General features: G+C 42.1%; 1 protein-coding gene across 1 annotated transcript in view; it reads right to left on the bottom strand.

Moving 5' to 3' along the window:
- The window catches only part of LOC110989570 (uncharacterized), a 35989-nt gene extending 17985 nt beyond the window's left edge, over positions 1 to 18004 (bottom strand). Inside the window, exon 1 of the mRNA XM_087144155.1 lies at positions 17926 to 18004. Within this exon, the coding sequence (XP_087000281.1) occupies positions 17926 to 17969 (44 nt within the window). The 5' untranslated portion in view covers positions 17970 to 18004. The remainder of the gene's footprint in view (positions 1 to 17925) is intronic.
- Between the last annotated feature and the right edge of the window lie 20 nt (positions 18005 to 18024).

The following is an 18024-nucleotide window of genomic DNA, read 5'->3' as shown; positions in this document are numbered from 1 at the left end:
TTCCTTGAGGATTTCTTTATCAGAGAGTTCAACCGGTACTCCAGAGATAACACCTTTACTTTGTGTTTCTGATTTCGCGAACTCGGTGTTACGGACCACTGTCCAAGCGTATTGATTCTTTTAAGTTTTTTAGCCTGACCAGGTGTGTGGCATTTAACACTGATGCCACCTTGGTTGGTTTTAGTGACATTTTTGATGATGTTCGATCCGATTTCATTGAGAGCTTTGGCTATTTTAATAGGATTTATCTGAGCAAGTTTGGCATCTGGAGAATTTATGATAACAATGGTAGGATTTGCATTTTCTTGGGACGAATACGGATAAGCATTTACATTTCTTCTCTTTTGGTATCGAGAATAGGAACTGTTGTCAGACTCTGTAGAATCTTCACTTGGGCTTATTGGTTTCGCTCTTTTTCTGGACGTTGGTCTCCATGAAGTTTTTGGCGAGCTGACCCGAGTTTCCATATCTTTGGCATGCTCAGTATTTTCGTTATTGCTATATGCATCGTTATCATCATTATCATTTTGGTCATCTTGGGCTTGACTCATGAGAATGTCTAATGTAGAGCGTGGTTGATTATTGTTTTGGTTTCGACTATGCCTAGATTTATATTCTGATATCTGCTGTTGTGATCGCTGATCCCATGTCATGTCTTCCTCACTTTCGTCGGCCATGTTGGCTCGACGATGTACATGTAGCTTTAGCACGCGTAGTTATAATCTGCAGATGTTACTGTAAATGGTCATAAAAGCAGCAAGGAAAAAAAAGAAATAGCAAAGCAAGCAGAGTCATGCAAGCATGAAAGCAAAGAAAAGATTGCGTATGGAGAAGGTCTCACCACTCGCACAGCAACGTAGAGAACACGTCCGTACCCGTTCAAAGCTCAAGCCGCTCCTCCAACTACACCTGCAGCATTGCGTGCCAAATTAAGTAGGCGAGGGCTGGGAATCCCCAGCCAGAGCTGGAAACCCTGCTTTCTCAAACGACGGGGATTTCCACACAGCACGCAAGCTGTTATACATGTACATGTACATGTACTATTCATACTAAATGAAAATACTGTGACGGAAAGTGTATAGGACTAGAGCTAGTCTAATTTTATTAATGAGTCGCAGTGCACGTACCTGATTGGCTAGTGACTTGGTAACGTGTGCTGGCTAGGCATAGCGTAGCGCGCTGTGTGCACATGGTCGTGCTACCGCAGTGAGCGCTGCGATTGCATTATAGTTGGTTGCGTGTTGGACTTCGCAGAGTGAAGTTGGTGAGTTGGCACGGAGCTAAGGCATTGTCAGCGCTGTGCGAAGCGTTGCGTGGTGCTGATGAGTAGTTGGGAAGGGACAGTTCTGGACCAAACGCCCCTTTTTACCCGGTTTTTGCTCAAAACCATTGGGTAGTACATCGACTCAAAAAATCGTCGAAACCTTTTTGTCATTTACGCCGATTTTGAGTCTGTTTTAGAAAAATTACCGCCGGCAGACACAAACAGAAACAAGCAGAAACAAGCAGCTAAATCAACCAATAACTCCCAACCAAACACTCTCAAAACACAGATTCACAAGCCTTGCGGATACTCATACGCGGTCGTCAGATGCGATGGAGTTTGCACTAGCCAAAAGACTTACAGAGGTCAAGACGCGGCTGTTGATTTTGTAGGGTCACTTTCTCAGGAAACAGAGAATATCAACGAAACGTTTAAAAACAAAGCGAAGTTGATCTGGTCGCCCGAGTTACAAAAAATTTACGAAAAATGTAATAGATGTTGGATCTGCGAAAAGTTGATAGATCGAGCGAAAGCGAACGAATCTCATGCCAGTGTGATATTCCAAAAATACCAGAGACAAAAGAAGAAAAAATCAAGTTTTGTCGTATAGTTAAAGTTGAAGGCAAAGATAACGAGTTCAAAGAATGGGTATGTTTGGATTGCAAAAAGCCCATCAACAATTTTAGAAAGGTTAGGGATCATTGTCACGTGACGGGGAAGTACCGAGGCCCAGCGCACGCCAGTTGTAATCTCAAGTTAAGAATAGTGGTCGATCAAACACCCATTCCGGTGATCTTACACAACTTGGAGAAATACGATGCGCACTTGATTATGCAGGGCGCTCACAAATTTACGGGAAATCAATTAAGTTGATCGCTAAAAATACTGAAAATTACATTTCGTTTTCTTTTGGCCAACTCAGATTTTTAGACTCCTTTCATTTCATGGCGGCTTCGCTAGATCGGTTGGTTAAAAATTGTTCACCCGATGATTTTAACTTACTTTGCGAAAGGTTTCCAGAAAACACAAATTTACTGTTGGAAAAGGGAATTTACCCCTATGAGTATATAGACTCCTTTGATCGGTTCCAAGAGAGACGGCTCCCACCAGTAGACGCTTTCTATAGCTCTCTGAAGCAGGGAGGGATAACCGAGCAAGAATACGCTCGTGCGGAGACAGTATGGCAAGCCTTTGGTTGTAAAAACTTGGGGGATTACAACGACCTATACGTGGAAACGGACGTGTTATTGCTAGCGGCTGTTTTTGAAAACTTCCGGAAGGTATGTAAACAACACTACGGCCTTGACCCAGCCAACTATTACACGTCACCGGGCCTGTTGTGGGATGCATTGTTAAAGCATTCGGGTATACAATTGGAACTACTGACAGACATTGACAAGCACTTGTTCTTTGAAAGGGCAAAAAGAGGTGGTATTTCGAGTGTGGGTGCAAAGCGATATGCAAAGGCCAATAATCCAAAACTACCCGACTACGACCCGAATAAGCCAGAGTCACAGATCATGTACTTAGACGCAAATAATTTATACGGCTGGGCGATGAGCAAATATCTGCCTGTAGGGGAATTTACCTGGGAAACAGACTTAGAAAAATTTACTTACTTTTACATCCAAGAGTTGCGACTAACTGACGACTACGGTTACATGTTTGAAATCACTATGGATTACCCGGAACGTCACCATGACAAACATAATGACTTTCCACTTGCACCCGAAAATATGTTGGTACCAAACGAATGGCTTTCGAGCTATCAACAGGATTTAATTGGTAATGGCGAAGTGAGTACGAGCGTAGCGAGTACGACCGGAGGGAGTACGACCTCGGTAGACAAACTAGTGTCTACTCTCAACACCAAAGAAAAATACGTGGTTCATTATCGTACATTGCAAAAATATCTCAAACTAGGGTTGTGGATCAAAGAAGTTCACCGGGTACTGCGTTTCCGTCAAAAGCCGTGGATGAAAAGCTATATTGACAAAAACACGAAATTGCGCAAATTGGCCAAGTCTGATTTTGAGAAAGACTTTTTTAAATTGATGAACAACTCGGTCTTTGGCAAGACGATGGAAAATGTCAGATATCGAATTGACGGTCATTTACTGAGGGACGTACAAGACGCAGACAAATACAGAAAATTAACTTATAAACCAAATTACAAATCGACGGTACCATTTGAGGATTGCGAGCTTTCGTTTGTGGAGATGTACCGAACCAAAACAAAATTAAATAAGCCAATCTATTGCGGTGTAAGTGTTCTCGATATTTCAAAAACGTTAATGTACGATTTTTATTACAACGAACTGAAAGCCAATTTTGGTGAAGGGGTACGCTTACTTTACACGGACACTGATTCTCTATTAGTTCAGATCGAGCAAAGCTCACACGATTTAACTGGTTACCTAAACGAAAAGCGCAATTTATTTAACTTTAGTAATTACCCGCCCGATCATCCGCTTTACAGCACCAAAAATAAAAAAGTCATAGGCAAAATGAAAGACGAATTTGGTGGCAAAACAATTTTAGAAGCCGTTTGTATCAGACCGAAAATGTATTCAATCTTAACTACCGATCAAAAGCGAGCGGCAGCGAGCAACGAGCGAGGCGAGTACTTTTCTTTAAAGAAGGCGAAAGGGGTCTCCAAAGTAGTAACTGAGAAACGGTTAACCCACGAGATGTATAAAAGCTGTCTATTTGACCAAACGCATTATTTCAATAAACAACAATTATTTAGATCGGATAAACATCGTATGTTCACTATTTCACAAAATAAACTTAGTCTGTCACCGTTGGACACAAAGCGCTACATATTACCGAACGGAATCGATACGTTGGCTTACGGGCATAAGCTAATCAGGTGGTAATTCGGTATCTTCGGGCACGACCTGAAGTTCCTCTTTGACGAAACTCCTATTTGGTCCGTTTAAAAGGTAATATAAAGTGGGACCCGTTTTGACCCTCTTGCCTTTCACTCGTTTACCAAATTGACTGGTGCGCTTTTCAATTTGATAGACGTCCACGGACCAGATCGGATCTGTCGCCCTTCTGACGGTGCCGCCCTCTTGCTCGCCCGGGTAATATAAATACCTAACGACCACGTCTGTAGGAAGTTCTCTTTGGGTAGTTCTTACAGGTGCACTGGGTGTTTGGCTCGCTACGCTCGCTAATTTTATAGCTTCTGCAGGAACGGCATCTATTAACCGCGTTTTTTCCTCGTTTAACGATTTTATAACTTGAGGCAAACGTTCTACCCATTCCACGTTTCGCTCACCCACGTTTATCATTTCTTGAGCGTATTGGTGGCCAAATAAACGCTCGGCTAAAGTGCGGTTAAACCTTTCCACGATTCCTTGAGATCTGTGTACCCCAGGTTCACCCACTTGAATTTGTACTTTATTTTTTGTCATTAACTTTTTAAACTCACCTTTGAATTCAGTTCCCGAGTCTACCATTACGAATTTGGGCCAGGTCGGAGGTGATCGCTCGTAAATTTTCTTGGTCGCTTCGGTTACGTGTTTGGCGGTTTTACTGGTCAACGGTTCTGCTTCTTTATATCGCGAACCCACGTCTACCACGGTCAAAGCGTACCTAAACGTTTTTCTTTTAACGCGGTCCCAGGGTAAATAAAGTACGTCCATTTGATGCGCGTAATTAGGTTCGACCGATTCTGATTGCAACATTGTAGGTCTGGGTACGTAATGTGGTGCGGGTAAGTATATTTGCCAAATGGCCTGCTTTTTTAGCCACTTCCTAATAACTGATTTGTCCGCACCGGTCTTTTCGTGTAGACGACCCACCGCGCTTTCTCCTCGCCAGTAACCCTGTGGGCTGTAAAATAGTTTTTTAAATTCTCTCTCCATTTTAAAATAAGTTACGCAAATCGATAAGCTAACAACCCCACCAAGGCCGTCCCGGATATAATCCAAACAAACTCGCGAATTTTTTGATCTTCGGGAGGCTCGTAAAAATCGGACAACTTAGGCTCTGGCGGTAACGGGGTAATACTCTTACCAGTCAATTCCGAATAAGCTCGTAAGGCTTCGTCCACGTTTTCAAATGTCTGCTGACTCGCGCGTTCTTGTCGCATTCGTTCGTTTAAAAAGTCTAGCATGTGTACGCGGTTTTGTTCCCAGGATTCCTTCGCTTGCGCCAATTGCTCTAACGCGAGGTTGTGACGCTTTCGTTCTTCGTCGACTTTACTTTTTGATAAACTGCTGAATAAAAAATTTGATCCCGTGAATGCCAAGACGTTTACTATCGCTCCTCCAACCATCATTAAAGCACTAGCCATTTTTAAAATAAGGTTAAATTAAATGAATAGCGAGCGAAGCGAAGCAACGAGCAAAGCGAGTGTTACCGAAAATAAAGATCAATTGTCGGAGATTAATAACAAATTAATCGAGATTCAAACCGATCAAACAGATATTCGCGCCGATATGGTTTCAGAGACCCAAAGTGAAAAATACGGAAACCTGTTTTTTGTAGCGGGTTTTACGTTTGTTGCGTTTTATTTAATTTTTAAAAATAAAATAAGAATAGTATTATATAAAAGTAATGTACACCAAAAAGCTTAACCCGAGTCGCAGACTTAAAGTTCCTCGCGCGATCAAAGGCGAAAGGCGCGAAGTCATCATTACGCATAACCCGAGCACAATAGCCGCGGGTCACACGTTAAACGTAAAATTTCCAGCCCTAGGCACGGACGACGTCATTGTACCCGGCACGGCAAAGTTGGCTTTTAAACTCGATCTAGACGGCGCCTCGGAGGATAACCGGACAGTTTATAACAACGTGGCGAGAAACCTGGTTTCAGAAATAAACGTGAGTCTACAGGGAAACAAGATCGTAAGTTACCGAGATGCGGACGTATTTCACAATTTCAAGGACAATTGGTTACCCCTGTCGCAGACTAAAAATATGGCGTACTTTGGGTTGGAAAAGGAAAACGTGGCCAAGATACGTCTCGACACTGGCGGTGCTAATGCCGCCGCAAACAACGGTAAGGATAAAGCGATTGCCAATGCTTTTAAAAACAGGTACGCGATTCCACTGGACACGCCTATGTTGACGGATCACGCGCCGTTTTATCCTTCGTGGTTTAAAGAACCTCTGACGTATCAACTGACTTTTAACGGGCACGACAAAGTGGTCAACTCGTCAGATACCGCGGCTGAATACACCATTTCGGACCTGACCTTGGAATATGAAGTCGTCACCAATTGAGACTTGGCCCAAACCTTGAAAAATAAAAAATCGATGTATTACCTATTCGACCGAGTGCATTCCTGGAAAAAACAGGTCGTAAACAAAAGTGACACGCTATGGAACATTAGCATCGACCAGAGTATTAAAAGTCTAAAAGGTGTGTTGATGTTATTCAGAGATCCGGTTATCAAAAACCCGCAAAAATTTTATAATCCGCATATCACAAAAACGGTCGTCACGGTCGAAGGGAAACCTAATCAATTGTACTCGCAGGGTCTGTTTGAATATCAACATTGGAAATAAGTTACAAAGTACTTTGGCGATTCGGATAAAGAATTGGCTAGAGGGGTCGTCTCAGACATATCTTTGTTGGGAGTAGATATGGCCGACTATTTAAAAGACAAATACGGTCTCTGGCTCGACTTCAGAAGTTCTGACGACAATTCTGCCCACGGATCGGGTAGGCCTCTCGGTGGAGGCGGGGACATTTCTATACAGATGGAACGAACGGCCAAAACAGCGGGCGCGCTAACGATGTACGTGTTCCTGGTTATGGATTCTCAACTCACGGTGGAAGACGGAAACTTTAAAAGTCTGGTTTATTAAAATGAGCGAAGCGAATAAACGAGCAAAGCGAGTGAATGAAATGAACGAGATGTTTAAAAATTCTCACTGCGCCTTAATCGTGGGTAAGACGGGCAGCGGAAAAACTAACTGGATTTTAAATCTTTTAGAGACGGAATACCGTTTCGCGTTTGAAGCCATAGTCATTATCTGTCCGACGCTTTTTAAGAACAAAACATACTTGGACCGACTATGGATATACAGCGACGAAAACGTTTACTTGTGTGATTTAGATCGAGAGAAACTAGAATTAAACGAGGCGATCGAACTTTATCAAAAAATATTTGATGGGATAAATACGTTGTTTATCGTCGACGATTGCGCAGCCGATCAGTTTATCAAGTATCGAAAGAAATCTAAAAGTGGTTCTGTTTGCGCCCTTAGTAAAATGGCTTTTAGCGGTCGACATTATCTTCATTCGTGTTGGCTTCTAACACAAAAGTATAATACGGTGCTAAAAGACTTCCGAGAGAATACCGCTTGGACCGCGATATTTCATTGTAAAGATCGTTCGTCCTTTGACCAATGTCTCGACGAAAACGATGTAGTACCGGACGAAAAGAGAGGAGAAATTAAAAGACACCTACGCGACGTTCGGTTTAGTAAATTGGTATTAAATACAGAGCCACCCGTAAGTTATTCAGTTCATTAAAAACGAGAAAAAATTTTTAATTACCTTTATTAAATAAGATGATTGAAGAAAAAATAAATTGCAAAAAGTGCCGTTGGCTCCTAGACCCGTCAAACTTCTCCGTACAGAGAACTGGTAAAATTAACGCGACCTGTAACGGCTGCATTGAGAAAGTACGAGCCTTTCATGAACAAAATAAATGTGAACACGGGAGACAAAAATCTCGTTGTAAAGAGTGTGACGGAGCATCGATTTGCGAGCACGGGAGACGAAAACATACTTGTAAGATTTGTTCTGACCCAATCAAGGTAACGATTAGAAGATGGATTCGCAGCGCTCGACAAAAGGACAAAATGTATAATCGATTTGATCCCGACCGGTTTATTGACACAGACTTTTGCCGCGGGTTAATTGAGGATTATCCGCGCTGCTTTTACCCAGATTGCAAAGTTCAGATGCAATTCTTAGAACACAAAGACGATCTTTGTACCATCGAACGATTAGATAATAAAATCGGCCATATTAAATCAAATTGCGTGCTTTGCTGTTATAGCTGCAACAATAAGAGAAAGAGCGATAAGTTAATTGTTACGTCGTATAACGATTTGAAATCTAGTTGTTAAGAAGTTACTATTACTTATCCTTTGCTTGACCATAGCTAACTCAGCTGTGCTTGAGCAATTTTATTTTAGTTATAGTAAATAAGCAACAATGTTACAATACGTTCAACTACTTACCCAGCTACTTATAGCAGCTAACTTAACTTACTACACAGTTGAGTACCTACGACTAAAGCATACCTACAACAAAATAAAAACGTATATATTTAAATGGACAACATCAAAAGCATACTCAACGAGCAAAGCGGAGCGAGCGGCGATTCAAACGAATGTAAACCAAACGTTAAAGACAGACTCTGTTCAATAGTTGCGTCGGGCGAGAGTAAGAAGTACTTAGGCAAAGAATACTCGATCAAAGAGATCGAAGCTCTGTCGCCCAAAGATCAAGAAAAGCTTTTTAACCTATACGAAGTTAAATTTGGCAAAGAGATCGTAAAAACTCTCGGCTACGCGATTTTGAGCCTCTACTCTCGCCTACTCGGTATAGCTACCCCGATCGATCTACTCGGGTTTAACGTCAACTTAAAGTCTGAAGAAGCGCTTACTAAAGATTTAAACGACGACCCGATTATCGGTCAAACTATGGGGCACCTACTTACTGAAGTCTGTTACAAGTACGGAGTTTACCTATCCCCACTTACAGCTATGATGATTACAACAAAACATCTAGAATTTAACAAAAGTTCTCTTATTATAAAAGAGGATGTCAACGGAAACGAGCAACAACGAAGTGAGCGTAGCAAGCAACCCGAGCAACCAAATTCAGACGGTAACTAAAGCCAAAAATCCAAAGCGTGTAGAACAAGGTAAGAAGTTAGCCGAGCATAACAAAAAGATGAAACAACAGCTCGTCAAGATGAAACTAGCGGGTGAAGAAAACACCGAGGAAAAAAAATCTAGCTTTACCCAAACGGTTACAGAGAACAGAAACTTGATATTTTGTGGATTGGGTATCACTGGGGTTTTTCTCTATTTAATTTGGAAAAATAGATCTCAACAAATTATTCAACCAAAACGAGAAGCGAGAAAAACGAATGAAGTGAGTATTCCTAACCAAGAACCAATTTTGGACATGGAATGAATTTAAAAGTTCTTTATATATAAATATGAGTAACGCTAAATCAATCGACGTAAACGGAATCGCCAATACGGTTTACCACGGTGCGGTCGTCTCGGGAATTTCTATTGGATATGCTATGCTGTCGAGCAAGCTGTTTAAAATAAAACCACCAGACCTAAATAAATTGTCCGCCGAAGACGCGTTGAAATTGACCGCGTTGTCTAGCGGTGCATTGGCTACCCAGGGTTGGTTGGTAGCACAGAGTATCCTGCCCGCGAGCCTGCCCACCGCTTAAAAAACGTATATTATAAAAGAAATGGCAGAAGGAGGATTCGATCCCGAGGAAATACCTCTCTTAGAAAATCAAGAAAGCGATCAAAGCGAGCGCGACCAAGATTTTGTTGAGAATGATCGACAAGAAACGTCCTTTATAGAAGGTGCAAATGAACCTGGATGGGACGATACCAACACTTCATTACATGAACTAAGAGTAGGAATAGAACCGATTGAACCAAATGAACCTGGATGGGACGATACCAACACTTCATCATATGGAGAAAAGGTAACAACAAAACCGATTGAATCAAAATTGACCGTAAACCCAAGACCATCGGTGATACATTAGAACGAGGGAGAGCGGTATTAATAACTAATCCAATTGTAGAAGACTTTTAGCGATATTTTAAACTCGCCGGAAGAAAAGATGTACCATCAGTACTTCACTATGAAAGGTTTGATTACCGCAAAGGCAAAGGTTTATTTTACAAAAGTGAAGGCGAATACGGTGATGTGCTATTAACCGACAAAAGAAACCCAGATGTAGTTGTCGGTCTTGACATAATCATCAAAAACGCCAAAGCTGCTGGATACACCGGAACGGGTGAAGACACCATGTCAGCGCAAGATTTTATAAGATTCAAATTGGGATTTGGCAATTATGGAAGATCGGTGCAAAAAGCTGAATCAAAGTTAAAATCCATTCAACCCGAGAGCATTCCAATAGAAGAGCTACCCCAAATATCAGACCAAGTCAGTGACATCGTAGAAGAGCTCACCCAAAATAAAGAAATACAAACAGAAGGATTAAACTATCGCGAGTTGGTCGCTTTAGATAAATCGTTACAAACAGTAAAAGGAGAATTAAGTTTAAATCAAGGTAAATTAGATGAGTTAGACGCAAAAATTCAACAGGTGGAAGCCGAGTTGGAAGAAGCGACGTCCGAAGGAGAACGTACAGAACTTCAACGGTAATTGGATGACTTACGAGTCGAAAGACTGGGTAGATTAGAGACTATAGTTATAAATACTAATCAATTACGAAGCCAGATCAATCGCATCAAAAAAACGATAACGGCTGTGATAAATTCGGATTTGACACTACGCGAGAAGATTAGAACTATATTTAGATATCAAGGTGTCACGATCGTAAGCATCTTAACGGCTTTTAGTTTAGCGGTAAGTACCATCGTTGGTAGCATCGTAGCTAGCGTCAGAGCTGTTGGAACTCCTAGTGTAACACCAACGCCTAAACCTCCTTCCAAACCTGGAATTACTGATTGGATCAAACGTCAACTGTGGAACCTGGCAAACGTGTTGAAGAAACTCGGGTTGAAAGCTTTAGGCGCTTTGCCCGGGGTCATCGGTAGCATTTTGAGTTGGATTTTTAACGTGGCGAGTAAAGCTGTCGGATGGGTGGCAGAGAAAGTGTGGACTTTGTTCGTAGGCTTGGGTGTTTTGATTTTGACGTACGTGCAAAAAGGGTAAACGGATTCTAAAAAGGCAAATAAATTAAACGCTTGTTTTCCACGTGGAGAACAAGCGTTTAATTTTTTTTTAATGCCTTAAATCAAACCATTTAAGTTAAAATTTTATATAACGTAAAACCGATGACACCCACGGCAACGGCTCCGACGGTTAAGGACAGTTTTTCTCGTTGTGCGCGTCTAAAGGCTTTAGAATTGGTTCTGGTTGCTTAAAAACTGGCTTTACAATTGCCCTCCTCGGTAATTCCTCTTCATTAAAATCAACTTTTAAACTCGCTCCGCTATTTAAACTCGGTACGTATCCAGTCTTCATATCCTCAGTCGCGACTTGTAAATTATTGTTATAGCCCTCAAACGTGCCGATGCGTAAGTCCATGTCCGAGGGCACCAGGTACAAGCCCGGGGCAGCTACGAAGTTTAAGGGCATTTTTGCGTATTGTAGCGAATCTTGAAATTGGTCGATCGACTGTTCGAGATCGGGGTCCGAATTAATTGAAGATTCCACGATCGTAATAAATTGCCGTCGCGCGTCTAATCCGGTGCCGGTGGCCAAAACGCTGGTCTTGGTCTGCGCCTGTGCCCCGAGTAACGCGTAGACGTAAGCTCGAATTGATTCGTTTACCTTGGTGATTCCCACGTCCGTCAACCGAGACTTTTTAGGAACAAAATCCCACCAGGCCAAAGTAACCGCGTCCGACTGTGAAATCCAGGTGACCGTGTAGGTACTCGCGTGACCGGAACCTTTAGGTGGCTTAGCCCATCCAAATCCCATGTAAGTAGATCCCGCGTATTTACCGTTGGTCACGTGTAAGTCGTGCGCGTCGTAGTTTTTACCCGGAACAGGTATATATCCATTGTTGTAATAAAAAGCTGTCCCTAATCCGTTCGACAAAGTGTCTCTTGTTTGTTTGTACGATTTATTCGGGTCTACTCCGTATAAAAGGCACGTGTCGGTAAACTTCCGATTGTCGTAATTATTCTGTAACGCGTCAAATACGTCGTCGCTCGGAATGGGCATCACGCAGTCGTAAAATAGTTTTCGTACGGTGTAATACACGTGAAAGTTTAATAAAGCCGAGACGTACGGATTAGGGTCGGACAGCAGATCAAAGCCCACACCGCAGGCCGTCGTCGCGCAGTAGACCGCAAAATAAAATTGATTTTGGTAAAACGATATCGACTCGGTAGACCAGCGATTGACCGCTTCATCCGTGGTTACTTTCGGTAATTTATACGCGTGCGTTAAATTTGGAAACTCGGCTGTAAAGGAATTGTCTTCGTTTACTAAAATATTTAGACTACTAAAATTGCCTCCCATTTATTTTAAAAGAATTTTAAAGGAGGTGCCGTTGGACAGACCAAGTTTTGATAAGCGGGTGGTGATTCTGATAATTTTGAACACCTTAAACATTCTGTTTTCTCTTTATATTTAACCGACTTTGTAAAACTTATTCACCAAGTTTTTTCATAAGATCTTTTTTTAAAACTGCCGCCCGTTCGTTGGCTAGCGCTTCTGCTCTTTCGTTGACTTGACGTTCGAATTCTTCTTTGGTGCTCGCTTCCAATTTTGTAGACGTACGCAATCTGATTTTTTCCTTCATCTCGTTAAACTTTTTCAGCTCGGATAAAATAAGGACAAATTCCTCATGGGATATGTCACCGTCTTCAATAGCGTGAGATACGTATTTAATTTACGTGTTTAATTTAGCGTCTGCCAACATTCGAATTTGGTCGTGTTTTTTAGTTTTGTGGGCGAGTCTACGGGAGGCGTACTTTAGAACCGCGTAAAAGCAAAACGCGCCGATAGCAGCGCCTTCCATCACGAGCCCGACGGGTCCGGTAACGACACCCAAAATGGCGGGAATGCCTACGGCTGCTGATGTGACTCCAATTGCTTCCACGCCGTGCTCTACGTATCCGAGCGCGGTTAAAAGTCGTTTGATCTTTTTGTAACTATTTTCCCTCGCGTCGCGTTCTCTTTGGATTTGGGATTTAATTTCTTCGATCTTTCTTAGCCTGTAAATGTTGGTTTCCGCTTGTTCAGCCGAGTTTAAAGTCAACTCCGAGTGTTCACTTAAATCTGGGTATATGTTAGTCGTCATCTTATTACTCTTATAATTACGCGTTTTAAAAAATGTCTAACTCGATTAAAATTTTGCCGATGTTATTCAAGAGCTCGCCTTTATCGTTTTTAACAGAAAAAGTCAATTCACTGATGTTCCTGTCGATTAACTTTTTAGGCGTTTTACAGTGATTACAGGTGCGAGGCTCGGTAGCTATCACGTACAGCAAGTCTAAAGACTGCCCGTTATAAAAGTTGTCAAATGTATTTAATTGTTTGCAATGAATAAATGCGAGTTTCAATGGGTTTAAATCGTACTTGCCTTCGTAAATAACGTTGGGTAAAAGTTTTATTTTGGGTAAGTTCAGTAGCTTGGACACTTCTTTGTTTAGTTGCAACTTGAGATTGGGGTCCGTAATGGCCAAAGTCACCCGTTTAGATTCCGAGTGAACCTTAATAGAAACGCCCGGTATCGAGTTTAACAAAAAGTGAAACCAGTTCATGCTATAATAACCGGGAGATACCACGATGCTTCCTCTTTGACCCTCGGGTAATGGTTCGGATGAGCTTCGCGAATGAAGTCTGTCGTATATAGGTCCAGTTAGCCCCGTCAAAAACAGTCTTTTAGTTAATTCTCTTCTGGGTCTCCTGGGGGAGTTGGTGGTGGTGGTAGGTCGAGTTGGTGGATTCCCTTCGTAGATTTCATCTAAAGCTTGTCTTTGCCCCTCGAGCAGTGAAGCTGATTTGATTTTTTTATCGTCGAGATCAAAATATAAACGAGCTCGCGTTTCTGATGGTTGTCTTTGGTTTAACTGATCTTCTAAAGCTGCCATTTCTTGGTTTAGCTGCTCAATTTCATCAGCGATGATTCTTATTTCTTCCGCTAACTCGCCTCTTTTATTTGCTTGGATTAATCTGTTTTAGCTGTTTGTACTAATTCTGGATTGGGAGATTAGTCCGTTCTTTCCACTGAGGGTATACCGGGCGGTCGTTCGCCAAGTACCCCCGCTGGCCTACTGTCCAAGTTTGTATCCCACTCAATTTCAGTGGCGTTTGTTACGTTAAAATATCCAGCTTCAAACTGAATATTCTTTACTCGGACGACTTTGTCGCCTTTGGTGTTGTTGATCTCGTTTTTCAATCTAAACGTCTGCGGGTTTTCGGTCAAGTGAAAAGCGTGAGTCTCCATTTTATTATATACGTCTCGTTTGGCGAGGTTAAACTTCTCCATAGCGTTTTCCCAGTGCTTATCCGAGACTTGAAAAAGGTCTTTCGCTTTAGATTCGGTTTCCCCAGTTGTGTCTTGATAACACACCGCGATTAAAGCCTTCAACGGTTTACCTCTAGAGATCTTACCGTTTAAAACTTGGTTCAACTTGTATTCTATTTCACCCGCTTCGCCGTTTTTAAAAGACAGATTATACTTCTGCAACGTTTTTCTCGATTTTGGTGGTGGCGGTTTCTTCCAAACGTGATGCTTGTAATATCTATCTCCCATGTCTGCGGGGGTGTACGAGGAAACTCACCCAAGAATTTGACCACAATTTTTACATGCGTATCTTTCATCTATTTCAAATATTTGGTGGTTACAAGGTGGCCTCGGTTGACTTTGTTGCTCGCTACGCTCGCTTCCCGCTATGTGTACTTCCTTTAGATTCAACAAGTGGCAAAGTTCCGCATCAGTCATTTTATATAAGGGTTTATTTATTTAAAGTAAAAAAAAAAATTTAACCCCGGTTGATATAACCGAGGTTAAATTGACTTTCACTAACTTTTCTTTAATCAAACGCTTCCCAAAAGCAAGGTTTTTCTTCAACCGTGAGCATAGCCGACGTGATCGGTACCTAACGCTCGCTCCGCAAGAAAGTGAACCGTGGGCGCCATAGTAAATATCTTTAGGAGAGATCAAAGAGACCGCGTGGCATTTTTTGTTCGCAAAAAGAGAGCGATCAATTTCTTTAAACGATTTATCTACCAAAGGAGCATCATAGTCGATCTTAACGTACATCCTACTTTTATCGGTATAAGCCGGTTTAACTAAGTAATTGATCCTATCGGATATGTCGTCTAGTTTTTTAGACACTTTAAAAAAGTTACGCGTACTCGCGGGGAGATCTTCCAGCATCTTATCTGTTAAGTTTTCAAAATAATTATAAACTTCATCATTTACACGTAATAGCAACGACTCGGTCTCGGGAGATATCTGATAACAAATTTGATCTTGACCAGTAGGTTCCTTAGTACCATATTTATAAACTGGGTTGACTCCGTAACAAGGGTCTTCGAGTCTAATCAACAGTCGTTTGTTTTGCCCCTCGTGGTGATAAGCGATCTTAGAAGAACACTTTGTAGGTCTTAAAATGACTAAATTTTCAGAGTCAAAGGGGCCATAGGTAATTTTTGGGTTTTTGTTGCCGGCATTTAGACGTTCGTGGTCATTTGAGACGATATATATTTGAGTTGACATTTATAATTAGGTTTCTAAAATTTTTCTCATATTTATTCGGGCGGGATTTCTACGTCAGCGCCGTATTCAATAATTAATCCAATTTTGTATAAGCCAGTCACGAGTTCAGATCGGGCAAGTCGAGACTTGTTTGCGAGTGATTGCCAGTTACGAGTTGTTTACAGCCGGGGTCAAAAGTTCAAGGTCAGTGAAGTGGAAATCCCCGGTTTTTTGGGTCGATGTACTACCCAAGGGTTTTGAGCAAAAACGGGGTTCATGTCATTTCTGGATTTTCCCATTTTTCCCACCAAAAAAGTTTCGACGATTTTTTGAGTCGATGTACTACCCAATGGTTTTGAGCAAAAACCGGGTAAAAAGGGGCGTTTGGTCCAGAACTGTCCCTTCCCTACTACTTGATGCGTTGCAAGTACGCGATTGTATAGACTGTACGTGGCTGACTAGAGTGTGTAGCTGACGCGTTGGAAGTACAGAGCTGTGAGAGCTGTACATTGCTGACGCTGGCTCGCATGCACGTTAGGTGAAGCTCGTACGAAGTTGTACAAGTTGTACGTTGCTGACGCGGTGTGCATTGTTGATGCAGTGCATGTATTGTGCATGGTTTACACAGCGGTGTGCATTGTTTACACAGTGGTGCGTTGCGTATATGCAGTGGTGCATTGCTGACGCAGTGTGACTTTGTGGATGCGCTACGGTGTGTGGTTGATGCACAGTGAATGGCTGATGCGCATGGTGCATAGTTGATGCATTGGCGTATTGCTGCTGCGGCCCTACGCTAAATTAGTGCTCAATCCAATTACGTAAATACACAGGCAACCAAACCATCTCCCAATCACTTCACTGTACATTTCATTTGTTGATTTGTGTTGATTATTGTTGAATAAATTGAACGTCCTGTACCGACAGTTCTTCTGTCAAGGATTACTTTCTTTACAGGTTGATTGTGTAATTCAACAGAGACTAATTAACACTCGGTCACAATCGGCGGTATATTTCCTCCAAAACGGTCCCGCACCCTTTGCCTTGAGGTCGCTCTGTGTGGTCTCTCGTCTGGGGAAAAGCCTTAGGTTGGGAAGATCGACTCTGCCACTAATAGTGCTTGGTTTGATCCCATCAACTCAGGGCAGGCCCGGGGATGCCCGCCACAATACGCATCTCCGAATAATGTGACAAATGTCCATTTTAAAGGAATTTGACTTAACTTGACAGCGTATACTAGGCCTACGTGGCAACCAAGAGGTGATCAAACTTTGGCCGCCCATACACTTGAAGTTTTATGCAAATTCAGTGAGAGTCTTCTGTAGTTGCAGTCGACCTGCTTGGAAGGCTTACCCAGGCTGCTCAGGGTTAGCCATTTTTCATTTAAAAAGGAGCGATGTAATCAGATTTGGGGATTTCTGATCTTTTTTCATATTTACCGTAAATCATATTTTTCTTTAAACATAATGGCTGTAGGACTTGCGTTGGCTTTATCGTTGCTAAGCTCTAAGATAGACACTTTAATTCAAGTCAAATTAAATCATGATCAAATGTAGGCAGTCGAGTTTGACATCTCTCGTGAACTCAAGCAGATTGTTAATAGCGATGGTCCAATTATTCCGTGGAAGGGAATCAGTGTGAATCATAGCCAAAAACAGACAAAAATATGTCGACAGGCCTAAGCCGTCTCATAGAGTTATTATCATTTGAAGCTTTGGGCACGAGTCTAAAACTTTATCAGTACGTAATTTGATTCCCCCATCCATTCTGGATGGGGAAATCCCAAGTGGGGGGTGGATGGACCATCTAGTAGCCTAACCGTTCCTTCTATACGCCCACGGTAGAGACGGTGATTTTATTCTCTTCCGCCGCGCCCATACTTCAATCATATGACATCTTTGGGTCATGGAATGGAATTTACTAGAGCCGTGAGTGACTGTGCTATGTGAACTTTTGCATGATCTTACGGGTTCCGCGGCGCGCGGACGGTGACCAACATTTAGCAGAAATGCAGCACCTTGTATTTTGTACTTATCCAAAAGTTGATCTGAGCCTTCTTACGGTGAAATCCCTCAAACGACTAAATATTGTTACTTTTGGACCCGAGCATCCAAATTGCACAGAATTGGAAGTTCTGAGTCCGGGCCAGAGGTCAGTGCAATATTGCTTCAACCCCCGATTTCCATGGCTCAGGTCTTGATATAAATGAGCTCGGCGGATTATTTGTGGCCTACTTACAGCGGTGCACCCTTAGAGTTTGATATTTGCTTTTGACCATCCATATCCGTGCTTCGGTTGCATATGCAATTACGAAGAGTATCCCATAATGCTTAGCTA

The sequence above is a fragment of the Acanthaster planci genome, linkage group LG12, assembly GCF_054643075.1.
Source record: "Acanthaster planci isolate LZ-2023a linkage group LG12, COTS_SCS, whole genome shotgun sequence".
NCBI classification, from domain to species: Eukaryota; Metazoa; Echinodermata; class Asteroidea; order Valvatida; family Acanthasteridae; genus Acanthaster; species Acanthaster planci.
The sequence above is the reverse complement of the archived record's forward strand: the minus strand, read 5'-3'. Positions and strand labels throughout refer to the sequence as shown.